Source organism: Etheostoma cragini, chromosome 1 (assembly GCF_013103735.1).
Source record: "Etheostoma cragini isolate CJK2018 chromosome 1, CSU_Ecrag_1.0, whole genome shotgun sequence".
In the NCBI taxonomy this organism is placed as follows: Eukaryota; Metazoa; Chordata; class Actinopteri; order Perciformes; family Percidae; genus Etheostoma; species Etheostoma cragini.
In genome coordinates, this window is record NC_048407.1 from 12759892 (window position 1) to 12779753 (window position 19862).

General features: G+C 39.5%; 2 protein-coding genes across 4 annotated transcripts in view; one reads left to right on the forward strand and one right to left on the reverse strand.

Moving 5' to 3' along the window:
- homer2 (homer scaffold protein 2) overlaps positions 1-11695 on the reverse strand; it is a 28672-nt gene extending 16977 nt beyond the window's left edge. Inside the window, exons 1-2 of one of the 2 annotated variants that reach the window (XM_034871045.1) lie at positions 11490-11695; positions 1860-2016 (exon numbers count right to left, since the gene is read on the reverse strand). In XM_034871045.1, the coding sequence (XP_034726936.1) occupies positions 1860-2016; positions 11490-11491 (159 nt within the window). In that variant the 5' untranslated portion in view covers positions 11492-11695. Of the gene's footprint in view, positions 1-1859; positions 2017-10808; positions 11243-11489 lie in introns of those variants that run through there. The other variant, XM_034871037.1, reaches the window with a different exon arrangement.
- Positions 11693-14173, forward strand: LOC117944351 (RNA guanine-N7 methyltransferase activating subunit-like). 2 transcript variants are annotated; one of them, XM_034871074.1, is made up of 3 exons: positions 11693-11850; positions 12237-12404; positions 13354-14172. In XM_034871074.1, exons 1-3 carry the CDS (start codon positions 11840-11842, stop codon positions 13547-13549), a joined length of 375 nt encoding a protein of 124 aa, XP_034726965.1. In that variant the 5' UTR covers positions 11693-11839; the 3' UTR covers positions 13550-14172. The 2 variants fall into 2 exon arrangements, with proteins under 2 accessions (XP_034726965.1, XP_034726972.1); XM_034871081.1 differs by lacking the exon at positions 11693-11850 and adding an exon at positions 11912-12149 and having other exon boundaries at positions 13354-14173.
- Positions 14174-19862: the final 5689 nt, after the last annotated feature.

A 19862-nucleotide genomic window follows, 5' to 3' on the forward strand; every position in this document is an offset into this window, starting at 1 on the left:
TATATATGTGTTACTGTTCTGTGCTGAAATATTAACACATATTTGTAAGCCTCACATAAACTCATGTGTATCTTAAAGCACTACTAGCCAGTCAGAAGCCTGAGTATGGTGGCATGCCATGCCGGGAGCTAGGCGAGCATTATAACGTGTTACAAAGTGAAGAACCCAAAGAAAAGGTATCAAGGTGATTCTCACAGAAGTAAAGGCTGGACTAAATAGAGCTCTTTGGAGCAGTTTGTGAACATTGTCTTCTGATGGAGATAGTGACCGCCTTTGGGGTGGACTTTGGGCTTTCACACTTTGTAAACCTATGACATGCACAAAAAATATATGTCATACGTTGTATAAGAGAAAAAAGCCAAAAAGTGCAATATGAGGCTAAATCACATTAAAGTGATGTTATGTGTAACCCTAAACATGAATAGTTGTAGTTCTGTATGATGTACTGTATTTACTTTACTATCTATACTTTATCAATTGTGCTTTTTAAATGCATACAGCCAATGCTCAAAATGTATTTTTGTGTTTTAGGTTGCGCTGCTTTGACACTATTTACCTGAACGGAAAAAAAACATTTTATTTTATCTGATAAACATTACAATTAGGGCTGAATAATAATTGTTTTCATCATTTAGTGACTTTTAGCCAAATCGTGTCATTGTACTAATTGTATATAATTCTCTCTTCCTATTCTTTAAAAATTTCTGTCAAAATTAGCAATGAAAAGAAGTTAACCCAAAATATATCAATAACAATTTTGATTATTGAATAAGCATTGGTCATTTATTAAAAATGAATGCTGAGCCGACACTAATGTTAGTTCTTTAACTGTGAAAATGCTACTTTTCTCTGCTTTATACATATTTTTAAACTAACTTTAAATGATTGGAGACCTTTTCCATTATTTTCTGGCATTTCATAGACTAAAACAATGAATGACTGAAATGATTTGGTTCACTGAAAAAATGAACAGTGAAAACAATAATTATTTGCTGCTCCAGTTAAAATCAATGATTTAAATCATGTAATTAAAAACCAAATGAATTGTTAAATTGTTGTTGGACACAGATTGGTCATCATGTCATCTATGATTGTGGAACACATTACTCTGAACAACAGTTGTATCTCTTATGCGTTATTTTGGACACATTTACAATATCCTGATATACATTGATGGTGGAAAATATCCTTATTAATAATATAATGATGATTTAAATTAATTTTCGCAATTTCTTTTTCAAGTCAGATGGAAAACAACTAGCCATAGGTGACTTTACTCAAGGCAGGAGACAGTTAAGGTGGAGCTGATCAATGAGAGCTGCAGATGTAACATCAATACATTTCAAAATTCCTCATGATCAATTCTGGCTTTCAGTACTCTTCCTCAGCCTCAACTGTCTCTCCTAAAAAAAAATTATTTTGATGTCAACATCCATCAATGACACCACTTCTACAAATTTAGCCTGGATATTTCAGTGGTTAACAAGCTAGGCTGATCAATAAATGGTTTATTAAGACAACCCCGTCAAGTTTGTTAAACAAGCAGAGTAAATTTGGGGAATCTCATTTAAGCAGGTTAGTATGTTGAGATTGCATGCTGCTCAGCAGTACAGGTTATCAAATACTGGCCTAGTGCTGGTTGTGTGCATTGTGTAAGAAGGGCAACAAGCTATAAGGAAACCGCTTTCTTTCCTTCTCCTCTCTCCTGGAACCCACCCCCTTTATCTCTTTCTTACATGGTATCTCTCACACACACACACACACACACACACACACACACACACACACACACACACACACACACACACACACACACACACACACACACACACACACACACACACACACACACAGTATACCTTGGATCCATCCACGCTGATGATGCGGTAGCTGTTCCGTGTGCTGTCATAAAAATAAGAGACAGTGACGGCCTGCTTGCTGGCAGGGACCCAGTTCTTCTTGGTGGTGGGGTCGATTTGGAAGACATGGGCCCTGGTGGTGTAGATCGGCTGCTCCCTGGAGAGCAGAGGACAGAGGAGAGGGATGATGGGAGGGAAGGACCACTGCAGATAAGGCAGACAATATGCAACGACAGGGACACTGTGCTGTGTCTCCAAAGATGCAGAGTCCTTTGAGTCTCAGCACGCAGGGACAGGTGATAATGTAACACAAACACTTAATCTTAGCAACCCCAAGCCAGGAGCACATCAACACCCCTCCCCTTTCGTAGGCAACAGTAACACATATCTAAGCGTTTGTGTGAAACTGTGCACTTGTATGAATGTGTATGCACTTGCATCTGTTGTCTAATGGAAGATGTCCCTTGTGCGCCAGGGGGGTGTGGACGTTGAAATGTGGTCAGATTCTTTTTCTTAACATCATGTTCAAGAAGCCCTATGAGAATGACTTCATATTGCTTCTCTTCTCTTTAGCCTTTATCAGTCTAAATGTGCTCAATTCCTAGAAGATCTTTTTGCACAGCTGATTGCACAACAGATCTTAACTATTTTAGAAACATTTTTTTTCTTCTTCTTTTTTTCCCTTTGGTTGATAGCGATTGTTTCCTATTTGCTACTCAGTGCTGAGTGCTCATGGCGACTTCATAGGAGGAGCATTTACACTGAAATTAAACCATGACAATTACAGCCAGCAGTTTGAAAGTCTTCCAACCCCAACATGTAGTAATGGGTGATATGAGGACTATATGGATGGCCAAAGCTATTAACACCAATGGGAAAATCATGCTTTTAATTAAAACCCTTCTATTAATTAATTTACCTAATGAAGGTCTAAGACAAAACATGCATGCATGCATGTCAGTGTGTAGGACTCTTTCTAAGCTCCTGATGCTGCTACTTTTGGTCACATCTTACGCACTTGCCCAACAAAAAGTGGGCAAAAAAGCTTTTAAACGTTTATTTGAAACCCTGAAATGAAACCAGCAATAAAGCAATGGTCACCTTTGTAGAGCAAACTACAGCTGTATCGGAAAACATTATGTTAACATGACTTCCACCAATCATGGGAACACCAGGTAATTAAAACTGCTAAAACACTGAGTCATCTCAATCAGTGACCAATTGCAGCCAGTATCTTACATTACTGTCCTTCCTAGTGGTACTGCTATGTCTGATGGCTGATCCACAACCAACATCAAATCTTCTTACTGATTTCAAATCCTTTTTTATACAATCTATTAAAAGGTAAACTTGCAAACATTTTCAAATGTCCGAAATGGAACTAGCACTCAAAGCACAACTCAACAATAATTGTGATGGGGAAAAGTTCAAATCATGTCATCTATCTTTAAGAGGGTGAAGTAATCTGCCTCCCAGCAATGAGCAGCTCACTGCCCGTGTGATCCAGAAGAGCATGAACATGGGGATGAAGGAGCAGGATCAGACCGTCTGTTACACTTGAATGACTGAAAAAACAAAATACAGTGGACATGACTCACACACACACAAACACACACACGTTTAGAAAGTCCTCTATTCCTCTTTCAAGGTTTTCTGTTTATAAGGCATCAAGGTAGCAGCATGCATACAGATATTAATATTTATTTTTCCTTCTACAATCATTAGTGTCAAATTCATATTTCTAGGATGGTGTTCAATTGCAGCTTGTGGTTAAAAAAAATTAACCACACCTGCATGCAGTACACTCATATTCTCAGTTTTTATACAAACTTGACACAAAAAGAACACCACAGGAGGACTTCTAAAAAGAAAGTGCTTTACCGACTGGACCGAGCACGTTTAAATTATCCACTGGACGTAAAAAACATAACAATATAGATGAGCGCAGGTGGTTGTAATACTTCTCTATAAAATTACAAGAGCGAAGAATAATTAGATGGAGTGGCTGGATGAGAGATGAGAGGACAGCTCAATAACTCAGTGGATGAAAAAGATGAAGACTATGGGGAGACAGAGGGGAAGTACTTGTCCTGCTGGAAGTAGAAATGTGAAGTGAATGTGTCTTTCAGGCAGGGCGAAGTTTACTGGGCAAACACTGCTTCGCTCTTATCTTTATAGCCTACTTGAAAAAGTTGGTTTATTGCCTCTGTGTTTCTGTTTCAGTGTTTCTATTTGTCTTCTTGTCGCCTTTTATTTTGTTGGTTAGACCTGGCATCTTCTGCATGTACAGTCGCCCTGATACCTTCTCTTTAAGTTCTTCCTCGTTTTATTCATGGTGCATGGTCACACCAAAAACTGTCGCTTTGCCTCTGTGAGTAAATCCACTGATCGACATGATTTCACGGATTTTGGTCTGACAATTTTGATCTGACTGTCTTGGTTATGCTAGGTAGACATGTCTGTCTACTCAGCAAGGTGTTTGGTGTCCTCTACTTTTTTCCTTTCTAATTAATAATTAGTTAGATTTTGGTCTGTTTATTCTCTGACATGATAACAGATCACTAATCTCCACTGCACATGTCATGGTCTCACTTGGTTACAATCATGGTCCCAGGAGAAAGTTTTTTCTAGCAAACTTCCTACAGTCCAACACTTTTTCTGTTAACCTTGTCAAATCCTGATCCTGACTTTCTACTAGGTTTTTTTATTTTCTCTATTTGCTTTCCCTTCTTGGCCGGCCATTTTCCTAATGACATGAGGGGTTTCAACTGAATGTGTGAAGTGGGCCCAAGGGTGCTGAGCTGGACATAGTGGCACAGACACACTTTAATTGGTAAAGCTAAAAAAACTTTCACACGCAACAAAACCATTAAAAATATTGCATTTTTTAGAGCATGGGGATGTGATTAAAAAGATAAGCCTAAATCCAAATCGTCAGAGCATGTTCTTAAAAAGTTACAACATTTATTCCAAACAAAAAGCTGCTAATGCTGGCTAAAACATAAGCACATGCTCCCGCAGTATGGCAAGACTAGAGGTTCTATTAACAGGGTACAGATGGTGCCATTGTTGCAATGCGGTACAGCAACTGGCAAAAGCATGTAGTCCAGAGGACATTCAGTTCAGCATTACTTTAATGCACTACTTTGAGGTCCCGAACGAAAAATAATGTCAGACAGACAGGCAGACAGGCAGGCAGTGATAATTCATGAGCTAATAAAGCTTTTACTTTCATTGGGATTATGGTTCTCACAGAAATGAAAGCCTAATAAATTCACTGTCCTTTTTAAGCCTAATCTCAGTCTTCATCTGCTTTGGGAACAACAAACCCCATCATACAGATCACTGTTGTTGCTTTACATACACATAAAAATGTACACACACACAAACACACACATGCTGACCTTTGCAGCAGTAGTGTCTGGAGCCAGCTCACACTGGCAGTGGAAAAGAAGTGAAAGGCCACTGCTTAACACATGGATGCACTCAAACAACTGTTGGTGGAATCAAGTGATCTGCTTTTTCGAGATAAAAAGCATTAGGTTTATTGATTTTACTAAATGAAAAAAATGAAAAAAAAAGACGACAACATTTTGGACTTTATGAAACCTGAATTTTTTCTCCCGCTGACTGTCCCCATCTGGTGCTTTAAATAATTTACAGGTGTGTGCGTGTAGGGGGGGAGGTTAAAGTAAGGACTGCACTGCCAATCCCTATGTGCACCTAAACACCCACCAGGCCAACCCACACTGATGATGCAGCAATCGTGTTGTGTACCGGCAAATGAATACATTAAAAACTAAGTAATGCACTGACAGCCAGATACCTGAGGACTAAGTCAAACTGTACCTATAAATATGAACCTTTCCTTTAACATTTAATTAATCTCTTTCACAAAGAGTTTTGATGGCCCCCTACAACTATGGTTTCAACTTTGAGGAGGATGTCAGTGTGCTAAATAATTTCACTAGAATACCTTTTGAGAAGCAACATATTGTGAGTGATGCATGGCTAAGCCTTCCTGAAACATGTTCTCTTAAATCCTTTAAAATGTTAGCGTGATCACTACCTGTGATTTAGCCAAACACTGCTTTCTCAAGAGTTTAAGTGAAGTTTGCTAAGAGAAGGATAATCCTGCTGCTTGAAGACAACATTTTAAGATGATGCAGGATAACACTGTGCCCTGAGAGAAAGTGTGAAGAACAGCAGCGTTTATCTTTGACTAAAGAGTGAAAACAGCCTCATCCAGATTCCTGACTGACTTTAAACGATTCACTTCAGGCCCATTCCCCAAAACAAAATCTCCTCATCCATCAAAGTCAATTTACCTCTCCGTCCGAATGAAACAGACACATGGCAGCTTTAGATTATTGATTAGTCACAATCGGATGTTAAACACAGGCTGTGTGGGTTTCGTAGCCTACAGAGATCAGCAGTCTCAGCAGCTTCACATACGTGCACTGCAACATTCTTTACGTTCCTACAGAGAGTGAACCTAATGTGGCTTGACCAGCGCCAGTAATCACACATGTGAGGTAACAAATACAACTACGCAAATTCAGAGATAAATGAGTGCAAGGGTTGAATCCGACAATGTAGTAGAAAATCAGATGTAGAGCGGTAAACATACTAATGTACAGTATGCTGTAGATTTGATTACTTTAGTTCCTAGTATCAACACACAATGTCCCTTGTTTACACAATGTTTCACATGTGAAAACGGGCAGGGGAGTAATAAACTAGACAACTGTACATCCAGGTACTAACGGGGGCAAACCCACGGGCACAATGATATGAATAAGACTAACGCTTTAATAGGATCTCTTCATTAGCGAGACAACCTCCCTCTGCCAGTGGGACTTTAAGGTCATTGGCCTGTTTGTAAGTAGCTTACGATTTCCCCTTCTGAATCATCCAGGAAAAACACAAACCTGAAAAGACATTTTCAGTGAAATGCACCACATCATTGTCACTGACCTGACATAAATACACAGTGCAGTAAACTTGTCTTACTGACAAAAGACACAACTTTGGGAGGATGTGCATAATCTACAAGCAGGGAAGACATTACATTACTCCAGTCTCCACCACTTCAGGTGCTGTCTAATTCACAACGGCCCAGTTGCACTAAAGCAGGACAATCACTAGGCTACATCAATTACTTAACATAATTATATTGCAAGCAGAATATGTATAAATTGCTGATTTTTAACCTAAGTGGTCTGACTAATACATGAAATTTGCATTTCTGTGTGTTGAAAGGGCTTAAGTGACAAACGCATTACTTACTCAAATATCAGTACAGTACGGGAAGGACAAATGAGTTAGAGCACTTATACGTCATCACTTTATCTGCTGGTTCTGATGACATTAAACTAATTGTTTCTTCTGTGGCACCGAGTAATAAAAGAACATCTCCCAAATCTCTCAGAGAGAGAAAATGAAAAACTTATGTCTTGGGTGCACCGACCAGGTGCACAGATCTGGTTATATGAAAAGGTCATGTTAGAAATGAATGTCCAGCATTCATTCGTGAAGAACATATTTTATTCCAATCATCATCATCATAATGTGATTTGTGTGTTGCAACCGCTGGACTAAATCATTAATCAAAAGAAAAGCTAGATTATTTAAGAATTAATCTACTTAATAGCTTCAAGCCCTCCTGAGCTGTTATCCTACATTTGAACTAAAGTGGTTTTAATCTATAAACTTAACATATGTACAAATATTTCAATTGTACTGTGTTTAAAATTATTTGATTTTGTCACAGTTTAATTATTAAAGATGACCATTATTTCTATTGATGTTTTGACATTATACAGTATACTGGACTGTACGTAATGCCGTAGAGCTCATTAAACTGACATGCAAGGCCAGATTCAAACCAGCAACCACAGCAGGTCCTCCACCACACTGAGCCTATAGTGTGCAGAGTCCATCCTAATCAGACCTAATCTGAAAAAGGAAGTGAGGAAGTCTCCACAGAAGCGCAGCATGGCAGCAGATGGCCTCCAAGGCCTCAACCATCTGGTGAGGAGACGTCCAATCCGCCATCAGTATATCGCCTTTCATTTACCCATGATTCCTAAATAGCAAGGCCTGCTTCTGCTCCCCTACTACACCTCTACAACATTCCCCTCCACAGACGGAGAACATGCACTCCGATTAGGCTTACAGTCCACTGTCCTGCTCGGCAGCCAAGAGGCCCGCTGCCACGTCACATGTCACACAGCCTAATCAATGAGTGTTAAGCCTTTAGCTGTCACTCTCTGGCCAGCTAGGAGATTATCATCTATCCCTGTGTCAGGGCTGCTCCGAGCGGGGCTTATTTTAAATAGCAATATGCTGATTGCGTTGCTGTCTGTGTGACTGCTTCTTCAGTAAGGAGAGGCTTTCGGGGAATTAGAGATGCAGCGCTTAAGCTGCAAAACTGTCCTTAAAAATACAATTACGTCACTTTCTTTTCCACTGTCAAAATTTCCTTTGTGTCGCGTTCCCATACCTCCCTCCACAGCGCTGCGGAGGAAGGTCTGACTAGTCCAAAGAGCATCAGGGGAAGGAGAAAAACACGCTCTGGTTTATTGTCATTTCTTTAAAACAATCACAATGGTTTTCGGCGGAATTAAGTGGCTAAGCAATAACGTAGCCTCTGCCAAAAAGCCTTAGGGAAGGAACTTGGAATGTGCTCGTTCAAAAATTGTTTCAGTTGTGAAACAGAAAACTCAGATTGGACAGATAGTCAAGCTAGCTGTCTGGATTTAGCCTGCAGAGATCTGGGGAGCAGTTAATCGTAGTCCTCTGAAATTGACTGGAGTTTGGAATGCCAACACAAAGAAAGCAGGAGGTGATTGACATCTAGCGGATGTTCCGGCGGCACAGAAACAATCCCATAAATAACTCGTCTGTGCTAACATTTCTTCAACCTCTTTAAATTTAGCAATCTTGAAATAGGCTGTATTTGATTTATTGGACATGCTACACACATAGTTTAAAACATACTAGGAATGGGCAATATATGATATTATATAAATACTGTGATATGAGACTAGGTATTATCTTAGATTTGGGATATCGTAATACTGTTCCATCTATTAATTGCCTTTAATCACTTAGTTATTATATCCAGATTATTGACATTTATCTTAAATCTAATTGTGAAAATATTTTGTCAACCCTACAATTTTGTCACAATATCGACATTAGGGTTCTTGGTAAATAATAGTGATCTCTGATTTTCTCCATACAGCCCAGCCCTAACACTTATATTATTATAGTAGTATTGTGCTTTATAAATTATGTGGCAATGAAGTGATGAATAACAAGTGTGCTAAGGTCAAAAGGGTAACCACATGTTCATCGATGATTAAAATCATTGTTAGTTGCAGCACTAGAAATGATTAGCTGATTAATTGATTAGTCAATTGACAGAAAATTAATCTACAAATATTTAAAGATCGTTATATTTCTTAATCAAAAATGTCAAACATCTGATTGTTCCATCTTCTTAAAATGTGAAAATGTGCTGGTTTTCTGGATCTTCCAATTAATATTTTGGGTTTGGGGCTGCTTGTTAGACCAAACAAGAATGCTGAAGACGTTAGCTTTGGCTCTGATAATGTAACGAAAAAATAAGAAAGGATAATGGATATTGAAAATAAACATAAATTGAAAATTCTATACCAGTTAGTGACCTGAACAGTGACTTTAGAGAATGGCTTTGCCAGATGTAATTTCCTAGGAGTGGTTTGTCTCTGCCTTCCTAAAAAGTATTTAGCTGTTAAGTGACATTACTGGTTGACAGTGACTGAAACCAAGGAACCGGACAACGGAAACTTGCTGTCATGTCCCTGTCAGTAGGTGTGGCCACCTGTCTTGGACTGGCTGTCTTGCTTCTGCTGCCGGTCCACTGGGAAGTTTCATCATGACACACAACACTACAGACTCTCACGCTTTCAAACCTGCTGGGTGAGCATGCAACACTACTGAGAGAGTCAAGACTGATGAACCGGTTTGTTACACATTGAAGAAGAAAAAAAAAACATGTCTGCTCAGGAGAAACTAGCTCTGTGGCATCGGTGGTTCCTTTATGTCACAAATGGAAGCATTCATGACGTTTACATAAATTATTCAGGTAAAGGATTGTTGCTGAAAATTCTTATTGCAGTTTTAAGTCAAATAAAAGCAATGCAAACAGGAGTAGGTACTCCAGAAGTATAAGCCTACATGTATGTAGATGTGTACTGTAGTGATTGCATAACTAATGGAATTGGGCCACATAGTCAACATTCACACCAGTAGACTGAGGACAAATAATATACAGTGCCCTGTGAACAACTGTGGAAGTGCAACTACACCTCCATCCCTGTGGGGACACAGACACACACACACACACACACACACACACACACACACACGCACGCACACACTCTCTCTAGACTACCATCTCTCCTTATTAGTGGGCAGTGTTTACTCTGCCCACTTTGATATGATGCCTCCTTATCCATATTCAAACCATATTCCATGCAGACAAATTGAGGGGGAGCAGAAGTGTTAAGAGGAATTAAAACATCCCATCTATATTTTGCTAGAAAACAATAACTAAGTCCATTATTAGAAATATGCCATCAAGCACACATGAAATCGAATATCTCGCAGGCTGCTTAGATAAACCGAAGTCACCTCTTAAATATCCCACATTGTCAAATAATCTTTCTATAAAAGAGTGCATTGGGGTCTTCATCGGCTCCCAACGCGCACAGACCAGCTTCTGGTAACAACAGCAATGGTAATCAAATTTATTCAGACGCTTGACAGGTAAACTAAACAGTTGTAGAGGTATGTTTGCCGTCTCACCGCGCGCACACACACAGCCTCTAATATTACAGTCGGTGCAGGTGAGGCGTCATGAGAGGCGCTCTGAAGGGCAGCGCTTTCTGGAATACTCACCCCATTGCCGCGGACTTGAGGAACAACTCCTTTTATATGCTCTATTGGCTCCGAGTTGGGAGGAAATAATGTTTTAAAGCGCAGTCAAAGTCCGCAGATGATTAGCGGTAAAACCGCCTGCTTCGAACAAGTCCTCTTACTGCTAAGAGACAACTGAAATAGGAGAGCACGTAAACTCGATTCAACGGGTCTGAAGCTCTCTCTCTCGCTCGCTCTCTCTCGCTCGCTCTCTCTCTTGCTCTCTCGCTCTCTCTTTCTTGCTCTCTCACTGAACCCCAGTCATTTAGATAGGGAAGTTTTTCCTCTTTGCTTTTTGTTTTTCCCCCTCTTCAGATAGCCTACCCTACGCGATCAAATAAATCCCCGATCGGAATGTTTCTTCCTCGCTATCTTCAAACAATCGGCGGTGATGAAGTTCACGCACGTCCCTCCTTGCTCCCCAGCGGGATTGTTTCACGTGAAGGGCAGCAGCAGCGACACGGAGCGGCTTCCACCTGCTCGCGCTTCTGCCACAGCCACCCACATTAAAAACCTGCTAAACCGGTTTCAGTTAAAGTTTTAGCCCAAATTGTGGACCGAAACCTAATTAATTAAAATAATAAAACAATTAAATGAATGAAACATAATGTTAAAAAACAACCAACAGCAAAGATTGGTTTCCCCAAATTCAGGTGCACTTACATGTTTTTAAGTGACTTCGATGGCTTTCAGAAGTTGGTCCTAAATTAGCCTAAAAAAGCAGGCTTAACGGTTTTAGCACCTTCAGTTAAAAATATGTATTAACCTTATGACTTGGGTTTATTTTCGACCGGTGGTCGAGAATTTACGAGAATTTAAACGACTTGATATTGACCGTTGGTCCTGTTTCAACTGGCACGTAACAAGCTATATCAATCACTGGCAGGTGCGTGCGCTCCCGGAACCATTAAAACATGTTTATTTGTTCTGGAGGAAGGGTTTTGGCGACGTACTGGTCTGGGGCATCTTCCTAAACGTCGTTTGCGTTTGTAACGAAAGCAAAAATCATTCGCATGGTTCAAAGGTGCGCTTTCAGTTCTATTGCAAAAATGATTTTTAATGTAACTTTTGTATTGTATGTGCTTTAGCTAACATGAGCTAATGGCTAATAGTGATTGTATAACTAATGGCATTGGGGAACAGATTCAACGTTCACACCAGTAGACTGGGGGCAAATAATATAAGTACCCTGTGAACAACTGTGTGAGTTCAACTACACTTCCAACCCCGTGGACACACACGCAACGTGTGTATGTCCACTCGTTGTTCCGCGTGGGGGATTTGGCTTGCAGCTTAGGAAACACAAGACACGTCGAGAAAAACGTAACGCTATCTGCCAAAATAACCCGTACAAGCCGTGTTTTGTTGTGTGGTCCAGTGTTTTTTTTAGCTTTTCCTCTGTCATTACAGCATGGCCGAGACCAGTGAAAACCTGAAGAACTACGAGGAGATGTTTGCCAACAGATTTTCAGCGGACGACAAAGAGTACCAGCAGTATCTGAATCGTCCAGCTGACATCCCACCCATCGTCGAGGACTGGAGGAGTCGTGGAGGTGGAAACAGCAGAGGCAGGGACAGGTAAGGGAACTGCTACATCTGGGACTAGCTAACAGGCCCCCCTAACCGTTATTGGACCTGGAAGAGAGATACAAGAGAGATTTCTCTCTCTCATTAGTCATTCAAGGGTACGATTCTTGGCTCTGTCTTTTCCAAAAATAGTCCAACTGGCTGTACAGTTCAAAAAGTTGTCACAACTCTTGGAGAAGAGAAATGGTGGTACCTGATGGAGAAAATCAAATATCGCGATATTTGATTTCTTTTTTTTTACTCTATCAATAACACATTGTAGTGTAACTATTGGCGCTTTCACAAAATTTTGACATGAGGTTTTTGATAAATAATTATCCGTAATGGGGATATAGTTAAGTGGGAAAAGGCAAATAATAGAAAAGTTACAACAGTCTGGTAAGTTCAGAAAAGTACATCTCTTTACTATAATACAGCCTTTAAACCAGGAAAAGACAACATTTATGCCTTATTACCATATACAAAATCTAAGATTATATCTAGTCTCTTATCACAATATCAATATAATATCGATATATTGCCCAGCTTAGTTGTTCAGGTTACAAACAAAGGTTTTATCTAGATTGCATATTTCTGTAGAAGATGTTAGGTGCTTTAGGATAAAAAACAAAACCGTAATTAAAGACACAAGATTAGTCTTTAGTACTCCATTTACATGCACCTAAGTAATAACCATGTTATGGTTGAATTTGTCCTCAAACCTGATTTTGTGACCATCGTGTAAAGGAGAAATCTGGTTTCTTTAATCGGATCAAGAGGTTAGAGAAACGGCATTGAACGTAGATTTACTCTGAAGAAGCTGCTCTTTCAGATTTCTTTGCTGATTTAAAATGTGTAACTTTTTAGTTTCTATCTTTTTAACTGTTCCATGTATTTTTTAATGCTATCCTTTGAACCTGTTATTGAAGGCTGATTGTTAATTTGTGTTGGTCTCATCTAGGTACCAGGACCGTCGAGGTCGTGGTTGGGGAGGAGGTCGAGGTTGGGGAGGGGAACATCGTGGGCAGCAACACTGGCATGACAGAGACAGAGACAGAGACAGGCACTGGGGGCATGGAAGTGGGTATCAGTCAGGCCCTCCAAGCTCCAACCAGGGATACAACTCCTATCACCAGAGACCACATTATGACCGCTGAGCTCTACTCTAATACATTGGGTGTTAACAGTATTCACCGTCTTACAAACTGCATTCTTGACTCGTATTTCCAGTCTCATAAGCTGAGTACAAGACACAATGTTTAAGCAATATTAATAATGTGCTATCGATCATTGTAATAGTGTAGAACTTTTTTATTGTGACAGTTTTCTTTGTCAGAATTAAAAATACAAAGACAATACGTAGTCCAATCTTTCCCAGAATTATTTCTTAAATGTGACGCAGAAGAAAACAGATCCTGTTTGACCGCCACTTACCTTTTACAAAATACAGTCATTCTTTCCAATATATATTGCTCAGCCTATTAATCATAATACATTTTCATTCAATTTTTGGAAATGATAACAACATACTTGCTGTTTTCAATACTGGCACTCATTAAAAATGACAAAAGTAAAATTTCTCTTATATTTCAGGTATATGGGCTGTTTTGATTATTACATTATACGTTGGACTTTTGTGTTTAGATAGTTTTTAATCTACGTCTTTACATGCTTTTTGGGTAAAGTATTGTTGCAAGAAGTGAATGAGTTTCCAGAAAAAATCTGTTGGTAATGCAGCTTTATTTTTGTGTCACAACATTGTTTAAGGATACAGATGAACTGTGTTTAATAAACATGTATTTTCTTGATTAGTGGGTTTTGTTTTGTAAGGTTATGGGGCTCAGTGTCAGTCCTTGTCAGCATAACATTAAGTATTCTAGTATTAAAGGGATATATTAATATAAAGCACTGGATCAATATCGAGGGGATCTCTCTTTTTTTGTTAGATATGGCTTATTCTGTCCTCTTCAGGCCGCTTAAATCCTTCCCTAGAGGTGGAAGGAAAATTTACTCTGCTTTTGAATTCCTCACAACTAAAGTTCACCGAAAGACCTGGCCTAAAAGGTTAGGAATCATGGATTATTATTTACATATTGCTTTAGAATTGGGGTCTCAAACTAGCTATCTGTTTCAAATTCATTTGTTAAATTTTGCTTAAAAAATACTTTTTGATTTCCCCCCCATTTTATTTTGGAGTAACCATTTTTACTTGTGGCAACGCTAAAAAAATGTTCTTGTTTGAAAGCTGTGCCAAACTGCACAACTTGTCAACATGAACATCTTGGCAATTTTGTTTTAAAGACTGTAATGGTGAAACTTTCACTTATAATCCGTCTTAGAAGTGATGGTTTTAAGATTCCTTCTCCAAGCGGAGTGTATCTGTGTCCCAACCGGCAGCACCAGTCACACCAAATGCTTGCTTAGGGTGGGGCAATTGTTGGGTCATTGGAAATGGAGTGTTGTCTAGACCTACTAAATCTCTAAAGTGTCCTGAAATAACTCCTGTTATGATTTAACTCTATAAATGAAACTGAATTGAGATTGAATCGGCCCCCATGCAACCAGACCTGACCAGTGCCCTCTAGGTAATTTGAGTTTGATGTAATTGTGTTTCAAAACTCTCGCTTTCAGGCTCAGAAGTGAAGAATTTACCAGTTTCACTGTTTCAGCCTTTAATGTATCCTCTAATGGATGGCACATTTAACCAGATGGCCAGAACAACTGTGTGGAGGGAAAGCAGCTTTCCCAGTAAATGGCTCAGCAGAAGCCCAAGAACAATAGTTCACATTGTGAAAAGCAACTGAAATATTTATGTGCATCATTAATACATTATTGCTACATGCATCATTGGCTATGGCATATGTAGCTCATCGTCTAAAGATGTCAGCACTGGTATTTCTCAGTCCTTTCACAGCAGATCTCGGCAACAAATGGTAACTTTAGACACATTTCTCCACCGAACTGTTACACAACATAAGCAGACACTGCATTGTTTTATGCTGCCTGAATTCTGGGGTTTCTATTTATGGCCATGGGGAAGACGTCGTTAACCCTTCATTTGGACTTCAGCAGTGCAATCAGCTGTGGTGATAAGAGAGGGAGGAGGTTAGGGAGAAAGTGTGTGGGGGTTGGCTGAAACTGGCACACAGTGAGGAAGGCTGTGATCACCACTGTAATCAGTTTAGATTAGAGGAACTTCACACCAGATTGCTGCATGTTCACAGGGCAGGGATTTGCTGGACAGAGAAGGAGACGGTACATGTAAAACTGAATTATTGGCAAAGATATATAAACAATTAGGCTAAGTTATCTTACTCAATCATAGAACTCATCTTGTCCATAGGGCATAGCATTTGTATTTGAGCCTTTTTTTAAAATATTAAATCTATAAAATCCATTGCCTATTACATTTTAATTAATAAGCTGTTAATGCAGCATGTTACTTGGAGAGTGTAAGAGAAGGAAAACAATAGAGAGAGCTCAGTGAGGGACCAGTGAGAGTCCACTCTGCCTAGTCTGCCAGGCTGTCAGGATTCATGTAGCCTGTTTGGGACGATGCAATGTGACAGCAATGGAGACAGTGTGCTGGGGGCCATGTCCTTGATGACGAACTTATCCACTACAATCATCACATCTCCCCCCCCTTTGTACTTGCATACAGACATAGGCTACACGTGCGTTCACAAAACACCACAACCTCCCCCCCCCCACACACACACACACACACATTCCCCCACCCCCTGCAGCACTCGGCGACCTACATCTGGTGTGGGAGAGTGCAGGGGCTAAGGATGGCCCAGGCCAGCCAGCCCTCAGTAGACAGTGGGGAGTGTTCATGTAGCATGTGACATGTGTGAATGTTGGAGTACTCTTTCTGTTGAAATAAAGGCCCCCAGCTTTGTTTGCTACATCAAGATCTGTACACAGTTGTACACCTGTCAGATGTACATACACACATGCAAAACGAAAGCATGCACTAATGCATGCACTCATACATGCACTTTGACTTGATAAAAGACCCTAATAATTGCAGTTGCAGATTAGATTTGATGACATCTTGTACCATGCTCATCCAAGTGCGTGCTCCTTAAGTTAATGATGCAGCCGCTCAAGTCATCCATGTGAAGATGGTGGACTATGCAGCCAATGGGGGGCTTGTCAGACTGATTGTATTTTCTACAGGAAGACATAGGCTTTAGTAGCAATCAGTGCTGGAAAAAGTACTTAGCTCAATACAACGTAAAAATGACTCCATTCCAAGTAAAGTGCATTCAAAACCATATTTAAGTACAATATTACAGTATTTATCAGCTAAGTATCAAAAGTCACTTTTCCTCTTTTGCTGAAAATTGTCCCCTGTGACATAAGATTACTGATGCACATGTAGCATTTTACTGTTGTAGCGGCTCGAGGTGGAGATGGCTTTAACTACTTTATATACAGGTAGTTTAGTCCAGTGGTTCCCAACCTAGGGTCCAATTTTGTTAGATAATTCTAAGGTGGAGGAATGGGGAACTATTGGGAGAGGAAGGAAGAAAAAACAACGTTTTGCTAAACACATTTGTATCAATCTTTCAAAACAGCCTCTTATTTAGCTTGTTGTGAAATGTTTGACTTCCATCTCTTTTAGGCTTAAACAGTTATCTAAATAAAACCATCTGAGAAGCTTAGCGGATCCATCTTTCTTTGGTGGAACTGCTGGCAACTCAGACATCTGAAATGCAACAAGGTGCCACAACTACACATGCTTTTTCTAAGAGATCACAAGCCACAAAGGTTGTATTTAATAAGCGGATCATATTTCATGTAAAATTTTAGTATGGAAAGTGACTAGGAACATTAGCTGTAAAACACATGTAGTGAAGTAAAAAAAAATGTTATCCTCTGAAATTAAAAATGTTAAATTAGCAGAAAATGGAAATACTAAAGTAAAAATTGTACTTGCAGTACTTGGTTAAATGCACTTTGTTGTTACTTTCAACCACTGTGAATGCAGCCACACACATTAAAGTAAGAAATATTCTTTCACTCCATCTCCAGAACCAAGAACTTGGTGAGTACCGAGCGCCAATCAACTGAGCCATCTGCCAAGAGGTTCCATCCACTCTTCAGTGCATCTCCATCATCCAAACCTGTGCTTTGCTACAGGGACAGGCTGACATGACATCTGAATCATACAGAACACACACTACACTGAGAACCTTTTCAGTGTGGCAGAAATGATGCTGGTTGGTGAGTGATGTTGGCTTTCAAAAATGCAACGTCTCAGCCATCTTTCTTTTTTCTTTGACGGAAGGACATTCTTAAAATCACAGTGTATTACATGGAAATTTAATTTCCATTCTTCAGCCCGCTGTGTGCTTATACCGCTAACAAAGCTGCAATCAGACTTCAGGATGACGAGCATCAACACCATGCAGTGCACCTTATCAATCCCCCAGTGAACACATTTACATTGATGAATACTAATGAAAGTCACACTTAAAGGGCACAGGCATAAATTGTCCATGAACAGAACAACTGTTCCTGTTTTTGGCTCAAAATAGGTACACTTAAGGAATTTCGTTCATGTTATTTTCCATGGTGTCTCCATCCTAGGTGTGTAAACCACCTGAACATACCTTTCATTGTGTTAAAAAAAGTCTGAATTCTACAAAGACAAAAATATGACATGGTAAGAAAAGTTCAAACTTGACAACACCAATCTCATTGTTTTGATGTAGTATTTCATAATAATATTTTTTTATCATCAATAACTTATTTTCTCTCTTCTTGGCAGAAATACGCTTCCAAAGTATGCAATAAAAAATAAAGAATTCCAAAACGACGAATGCAAAAATAAATACATTTTAACAACTGAAGTTCAAATTGAGGAAGGTGACAAAGAACTGACAAGAAACGAAGTATCATATGCAAATATGTATCTGCATACATATCTCTTATAACCTTTAATAAAAACAAATTATAAAAAAGAACAATAACACAATACAGATATAGATAGCAGAACAATATCATCAATCAGTATTAGGGAAATATGGAGTAAATTGTCTATTACTATACTAGACCTGTGTCTGTTGTGTATGTGTATATGTGTATTTCATATTTCCTATACACCTGTGTACCAGGTGTGCATGGACTTTTCATTACATCAACTCTCTGTGAGGCTTGTATTTTAAACAGTGACACAGAAAAACAACAATGACCTTCCTCTTCTCTTTCCTCCTGTAAAAATATGCAACAAAAGCTGGGGGGTTAGTGACGCTGAGTCCAATAAGTGTGTACGTGATAATTAATTACCAAACAGTCTTACATCATCAGAATACAGATTGCATAATTCTCACTAGCTGGACAAGTGTGGAAACTGACACACACACACACACACACACACCCTCATCCCTGCAGGGTGATATTGTTGTGAAGCGGTCACACCTAGAGCTGGGTCTCACACATCTCACATCAGGACATTCTGTATAAAGGGTTTTAAATCGATTAAAGCCACTGATTTCAGGACGACTGATTAAGCGTGGCCTCGGATTGACCCATATTCACTCTTATGTGGTTTAATCAGACTCCACAAAGGAATATTGGAGATAGAACAGGACTGAATGAAGCCTTTATTAACTTACATTTCATATCTCTTTAATCATCTTTTTCTTTACACATCATCTACTGCATGTGCATAGATGGATATGGATTTGTATGCACTACCGTCTTCTCTGTTGTCTGGACTGTGATGATTTTTATAAACATAAATTAAATGAAATTTGTAGTGTGAGAAAGGTAGGCGTGCTAATGAGCTCTGGCTTCAGCTCTGCTGATATCTGCTCATTATTTGTGGCTGTTTACGCACTCAGGTGCATTACTGTTTTCAGATGATCAAATTAGCATATATCTTATTCCATTGTGGTTTTCAAACATATCACAAATAACATAATATGGCACCCAAAGAGCTCAATTGGTAGAGCGGGCCCATGTATAGAGTGTTACTCATCGATGCGGTGGGCCTGGGTTGAAAATGCTGAAAATGCCCCCCCAAAAAATCTTCATTCAACATAATGAAACCAAAGCCTGTGTGTTCCAAGCTTTCTTCATGGTTTTAATTTAGTCGACAAACAATTAAGGAACTTGCTTTTTGAGGCCTCTTTGAATGTGATGTTCACCAGTTTGACCAAAGAATTTGCCCTCACGAGGAACCAGATTTGTGCTACTACAAATGTAAAATGAGATGGAAAAAAACCTTTCTTTCTGTTGCTTACGGCAATGTAAGTCTGGTCATTCCAGTTGTGTGTCATAGGTTGTCAAAAACGGCGGAAGCCTAAATACTCTCTCCTGCTGTCAGTGTTCAAATAGAAGGCTCAAACCAAGAGAGATGGCCCATTCTGCTTCTATCTACCCCCGCCACACACACACACACACACACACACACACACACACACACACACACACACACACACACACACACACACACAC